The sequence below is a fragment of the Sorghum bicolor genome, chromosome 1, assembly GCF_000003195.3.
Source record: "Sorghum bicolor cultivar BTx623 chromosome 1, Sorghum_bicolor_NCBIv3, whole genome shotgun sequence".
Classification (NCBI taxonomy): domain Eukaryota; kingdom Viridiplantae; phylum Streptophyta; class Magnoliopsida; order Poales; family Poaceae; genus Sorghum; species Sorghum bicolor.
Window position 1 is genome coordinate 70919982 of NC_012870.2, and position 6646 is coordinate 70926627.

General features: G+C 54.5%; 1 protein-coding gene across 1 annotated transcript; it reads right to left on the reverse strand.

The window, feature by feature from the left end:
* LOC8078820 (transcription factor bHLH30) lies at positions 2460 to 5825 on the reverse strand. The gene is made up of 2 exons (XM_002468103.2): positions 4509 to 5825; positions 2460 to 3337 (listed from the first exon to the last, which is right to left on the reverse strand). Exons 1-2 carry the CDS (start codon positions 5232 to 5234, stop codon positions 2780 to 2782), a joined length of 1284 nt encoding a protein of 427 aa, XP_002468148.1. The 5' UTR covers positions 5235 to 5825; the 3' UTR covers positions 2460 to 2779.

Consider the following 6646-nt stretch of genomic DNA (forward strand, 5'->3'; position numbering starts at 1 on the left):
ACAACTGGAAATCCTCCAACAGGTCACAAATCAGGCTGATTTCGGTCACGATCTGCAGGGTTGGCGCTGCCAAAATATGCGTTACCCATACACTGCCAGGCAGCGCTTCCGCCACAGTGGACAATTTCTTCATGGGTCGAATTGCAGCGTATACGTTGGGTGCCAGCATAGCAATGCTGGATCCCTTGATCCACTTATCTGTCCAGAAGTAAGTCGATTGCCCATTGCCCACAGAGAACACCGTTGCTGCCTGGAACAAAGCCAGGGCCGATTGCTCCCTTGTTGCTGGCCGTCTGCCCTCTATGCGATCGCGCCAGACCCATCTCACCCTTAGTGCGATGCCAACCCTTCTCAGGTCCGAGATCCCTAGGCCACCTAGCTCCTTGGGTCTGCACACCTTGACCCAAGCCACTTTGCATTTCCCTCCGGCCACAGTATTTGCACCAGCCCAGATGAAAGCGCGCCGCAGCTTGTCGATAGCCTGGATCGCCCACGGCGAGAGGCATAGGGCAATGGAAGTATGGATGGGAATGGCCGACAGCGTGGCCTTAACAAGCGCCACCCTGCCAGCCACGTTCAGCAGCTGGCCCTTCCAGCCAGGGATCCGAGCTGCGACCTTGTCGATCAAGAACTGTTCCTCAGAGCGCTTGAGCTTGTAGACTGAAAGCGGGATGCCCAGATATTTGCATGGGAACGTCTCCAGTTTGCACGCCAGGATTGCCTGCAGACGAGCAATATCAGTCTCGGTGCAGTTTAGCGGAACCGCAGTGCTTTTCTCCAAATTGGAGAAAAGGCCCGAGGCAAGTCTGAAGATGCCCAAGGCGGCCTTGACAGCCAGCAGGTCCCTTTCAGTTGGGATAACGAAGATCACCAGGTCGTCCGCTTACAGGCTGACCCGATTCCCTGGCAACCCATCAATGGGAGTGAGAAACCCATTACACTCGATCCAGCAGAGCAGGCGGTTTAGCACTTCCATCACCAGAACGAAAAGCATAGGCGACAGGGGGTCGCCCTGGCGCAAACCACGCGCATGACAGATTCTCCTCCCAGGCTTGCCATTCAGCAGTATCCTGGTGCTGGAGGTAGAGAGTATGTTAGAGATCCAATTCCTCCAGCGAAGACCAAAGCCCATATGGCGCAACACGTCGAGGAGAAAAACCCACGCAACTGAGTCAAATGCCCTTGCCAAATCAATTTTGAGAAGCACGCAGGTCAGCCTTCTCGAATGAATTGCCTTGCATGCAAAATAAACCTATACTATATAAGACCTCTTTCCGGTGTGCATGGACTAGCTAATAAGTTTGTCCCTGAATGGAATGTGTGAATTTCCCTGATTCCTTTAGAACTTGAATGGTTAAAATTTATGTAAAATTCATTATATACGGGCTCATTATGAAGCATAATATATATCATCATATTATTTCTTTTTAGTTGTTTCACTGTATTTACTATTTAGGCTCGATGAATGACGTACCTTTAAACTACCACTCACACAACCATCATAGTGGCATGTCTGATGTCTCCACTTTAGATATGGCGTATGAGAAACAACTTATTGTTTCTTGATTGACACTTAATTTGCATATATACAGGATTCCTCTGATCATTAATGAACTACTCTAGAAAGAGGATGCAATACGTAGGTGACGTGCCTTTTGACAACAAAATATTTATGGTGAATATATATGCTGGTTCAATCTTTTGGAAATGCTCTTAGGAATAAGATGTGTGTGTATATGTTCATATGGGTGAGGTGTGTGTACATGTATATGAGTGTCTACGCCTGTATTATGATTAAAAGATAAGAATCTCATTAAATATAGTGTTATGTTAGTGTTTCTGGTGATGTGGCAAGAAATTAATAATGAACAGAAAGACTATTTCATCTAGATGAAACCATACATACATTGTATCCAACACATTTTACCTCTTGGCTCTTGCATGTGTTGCCTATGAAGAAAACCAATGTAACAGTTCATGCATCATCTGCTATTTCGTTCATCATTAAATACAAAATATAATTCATGTGACATTCTTGAAACATATATATAACACCCAGCATTGAGACTGAAGTTCATATATGGTGTATATATGTCGACAAATGTTTGATTTGATTTTTATCAACAGGGACCACACCAAGTCAGCAGCGCCGTACGTCAAACAGGAGAGAACGTGTAAAGCTCTAATTCCATCCTGAAGATGAATGATGTTGTCCTGCCTATTCTCTTGACTATCCGGATGGGAACATAGCCACCTCAACACTATCATGTAACAGCAGCGTCTACATTAGCAGTGTTTGACTAATGACCAGCTAATATCAAGAAAGGAACCAAATCTTAGTTATGAAGTCATGCTATGCTACTCGATCAATGTCCTCAGTTATAGACTTAGCTTATAGCGCGGTCTGCAAACTTCTGCTCCAAAGGACTGGCGATTTATTTTGCTGGTAAGAGAAAGCAGAAAAAACGAATATATCGTTGTATTTGATTGATGAGGATATCCCATGCTTGCATGCAGAAACACTACCGATTGAGATCAATAATACACAAGAGAGGAAGACTATAAATAAATGAAAATAAACTAAAAAAAAATAGTCGTGGTTGCTGGCAACTGGCAAACATGCATTATCATCCATAACTTCATGAGTAGCTAGCTAGTTGCATGCATGGATGGTATTATGATCAACTATGAGAAATTGTGGTGTTTGTTTCTACTGTTGTGTTTCTCGTTTCGTTTTGCACATCGATCTCATCAAGTGACGGTGGATATATGTTAGCTTTTAGATGGACCTGTTCTCTAGGATCGCCGAAAGGCTCGTCGTGCGCTGCCGCTTGAGCCCGGCGGCGCCGCCTGATGATGCCGCCGCTCCCGACTCCTCGGCGGCGGCCGACGACGACGCCGTGCGCTCCATGACGGCGCGCAGGGCCTCCTGGATGGACGCGACCGTGTGCTGCGGCGACATGGGCGCTGCTGCCTCCTCCTGCTGGTCGTCATCCGCCGTCCCCGCCCCCTCGCAGCCGCCGCCGGCGCTGTCGTCGGCGGTGATGACGAGCACGTTCTTGACGCGGCCGCCGAGGGTGGTGATCTCGGCCTTGAGCGCGCGCAGGCGGAGCGCCTTGAGCGCGCGGATGAGGTCGGGGAGGAGGTCGGCGCGGTCGTCGCAGCAGAGCGACGCGCGCACGACGAGGCGGCCGTCCTCGTCGCTGGACGCGTCGACGGTGAGCTCGTCGGACTCGGTGGGGAGCGGGCACGCCTCCTCCGTGACAATCTCCGACGTCTGCCGTTTCAGCTCCTTGACGTGCTGGATCACCTCCGCCAGCAGGGACGCCTTGTCTGTCTGCAAGCATGTGACACGACGCACGCACATGAACGATCCGGTCGAAAACCACAATGAGCTAGGAGGAGTAAATCACAAGGAAAACAACGCTAACTAAACAGAAAGACCACCTCAACACTATCAGGAAAACAATGATGAGAGGGGGTTGTACGCATGCAGGCCAAAAGGAGGCCATGCGTGCCCGCCGTGGGCATGCATGCTTCCGACTAGCGAGCGTGGCTGCGTGGAGTGGGACTCACTCACTCACTCACTAACCGGCCCCCTCCTACTTGGAGCAAGCACGAAGATGTGGCTGGTAATCAATACAAAATGGGTTAGTGCAACGCATAGGTTGGTGTCGTTGTTGCGCTGTGAGTGGTGCTCGCACGCACGCTTCCACAAGCGATCTATGTCGTCGTCGCTCGCTCTTTTCGGTCTCAAGTGGGGCATCAGAGCATCACCACTCCCGATTCTTTTATACATGTTCTGCTATCGCGCCTACCTGGGGTCAAATGCATATGCATGCGCCTACTACTAAGCTACTATAGTTTGTGGTGCACTAAGAACTAACTAACAGTACAGCACGAGGAGTACACAGTATACTCCTATTTGTTAGTAGTGGCGCGTGGCGTGGCATACAATGGGAAATGCAGGTTCTGCAGAGAGGATCAGCAGAAGGCTCGGATCCTTAGGAGTGTGGTGACACTCCTATACCCGGATGAAGAGGAGGATCTCTCGAGATGGCCAGCCAGCTTTTTTTTTTTATCTTCTTCGCAAAAAAAAAGCTTTTTGTTTATCTTTGCTGCTGCCACTGTTCATGTCCGAGACTGACACGAGCTCGCGTGTTTTGTCTCTCCTCGGAGAGGCCCGGCAGTAACTCCCGCATCGCGAGCTTTTTGTTCCCTTCCCGGTCTCTCTTTTCCGCGTCAACTAGGCGGCTCCCTCCCTCCCCATGTCTCCTCCTAGCTACCTCAGCCCTACACTACACCTGTGCTAGCTGCTAGTGCTATCGGATGGAGAGCCAGCATCAGCTAGCTACCAATGGAGTTCGCGCGCACGCGGACGCATGCATGCATGCATGCGTTGCAAGTTAATTGCGTTCGTAGATCACTCGATCAATCCGGCCGTGTATGTATGTCGTGACGACGGAGGGACGGCCGGCGATCGAGCTGATGAGGACGTCGATTGTTACCTTGGTTGTGTTGGGCAGGAGGCTGCGGAGGCGCGCGAGGTGCGCGTTGATGCGCTCGCGGCGCCTGCGCTCGGCCTCGCTGTGGCTCTTGGACGCGGCCAGCGCCTTGGCGTCCATGATATCCTGCGCGGTCATCCGGCCGAAGTCCCCGAACGGCGACGACGCGAACGGCGGGGGCATCATCATCCCGGAGCCGCCGTGGTGCCCCATCCCCATGTAGAGGCCGCCGAGGCCGAGCGGGTCCGACGACGTGGACGGGCCGCCGCCCGAATGGTGGTGGTGATCGTACGCGAACTGGAGCGCGCGCCGCGCGTAGAAGTCGGCGAAGAACGGCGGCGGCGGGGCAGGCTGCGGGGGGAGCGGCGGCAGAAGCGGGAAGAACGGAGACTGCTGGCCGACGCTGTGGTGGTGGTGGTGGTGGTCCTGGTGAAGCTGCTGCTGCTGCTGCTGTGGCGGCGCGGACTGCGGCGGTGGCCAGCAGAGGATCTGGGGCGGCGCCATGGTTGCCGCACTCACGCTCCCCACGCTACTGCTCGCCTCGAACACCATGCCTGCGGCGTCTTGACCACCACCGCCATCTCCTACTCCTTGCTCCACCACTCCGCTCGTGGCGCCACCGCAGGCCGCCCTCGCATGGTGCTCGATCAGCTCCTCCTCGTCGTCGTCGACGAGCACTCCCACTTCCTGGTGGTGGTGGTGGCTGTGGTGGTCGCCGTGACCACCCATCGATCGCCGATCCGATTGGAGGAGGAGCTAGCAGCTGCTGGCTCTCAAATAAGGTTGCGGTGTCCTCCTTGTCTCCTACTACGTTTAATTGGCGTGGAAGCGAGATGGATGGATGCTTCTGCTGGTGTGTCTAGGGCTAGCTTTTGTATAGGGGTGTGTCATGTGGCAGCATGATGCGCCTTTCGGCCTTTTTGTCTTTCGCTTATGATCTCGCCCGGCCTCGCAAGAATCATGGCGACCTCCCCCTGGCCTGCTGATCACACAGAGACATACAGCAAAAGGCCTCGCCTTTTTTTCTCGCTTGAATTCGCTTGCTCCCGGTGGCCTTTGCCAGGGCCAACCCTCCAGAGGACCTGACCAGCTGATACCATTACTTGGCTGCCACGCCTTTCGATGGCCCTGTGGGGGCAAAGACTAGTAGGGTAATATAATTACGAGGCTGGAGCAACGGAGACAGGAGGGGGAAAAGGGCGTGTAAATGGAGCTGATCGATCAGGCCTGGAACAGCACCAAAAGGGACGCGTTGTGAGAGGGAGGCGGAGGGGGCAAAAGATTGCCTGGACTGGAAGGCGAGTGGAGTGGCCAGGACGGCCGGGGGAGAGAAGAAAGAGCTCGCTCGTGTCATGCCTCATGCATGCGTGTGTGTGTGTGTGGATGCCTGACTGAACGCCTGCCTCGGTCAAGGCCCATCCATGTTATGCAGCAGCAGGCGAGGCGAGCGGGCTGAGCGAGCACCCGTCCACTTTACGAATCCACGCCTCCCCGCGCGACACAATCATTGTGTCTTGGAATACACTCCTCGCCGGCCGGCTGCAGCTAGCGGCCGCAGAGAGACTATAGTAGTACGAGTAGACGGATTTGTTACTCTAATCCCGGCCTGCGTGGGCGCAGGATTGAGCAAAACAGGATCCGCGCGAAAGGGCAGGCAGGCAGGCAGGCAGGCTAATGCCACTAATGGCGCCACTCATCCGCGCCACGATTATCAAGTGGTTGGTTTCAAATCTTGGCCCATGATTACAACAAGGCCCGCCCGCCCGCCCGCGCCCGCGCTCGCGCTCTAGGCAGCTCGCTCGCGAGGTCGCGAATGGGGATGGGGGAGATGAGCATGAGCATGAGATCCCGCGGCGGCCCGGCCGGCCCCTGCATGCATGCATGCCGGCGCCATGATGCGCCCCGCCCCTGCCGCGACGCGCGCGTCGTCGACGACACGATCATGCTGCTGTGCCGCGCTCCGCGCTCGCGCGGGCCGGCGAACGAGGCGCGCGCGGGGGGCGACAAGTGGAGCAGCCTCGTTCCGCACACCCCCCACCAGATATCGTATCGCGTCGCGTCCCTCCCCCGCGCCTTCGTGATTGCGTTCGTACGCCGGCACAGTGCTCGGCCGCCCTGGCGGATCGGAGGGCCGGGGAGCG

What these genes read in the sequence shown, in the direction of transcription:
- LOC8078820 (XM_002468103.2), bottom strand. Translation starts at nt 5,234, where the DNA reads ATGGGTGGTCACGGCGACCACCACAGCCACCACCACCACCAGGAAGTG. An exon ending in TCCTGCCCAACACAACCAAG is followed by an intron (nt 3,338 to 4,508) that starts GTAACAATCGAC and finishes ACATGCTTGCAG; the next exon opens with ACAGACAAGGCGTCCCTGCT.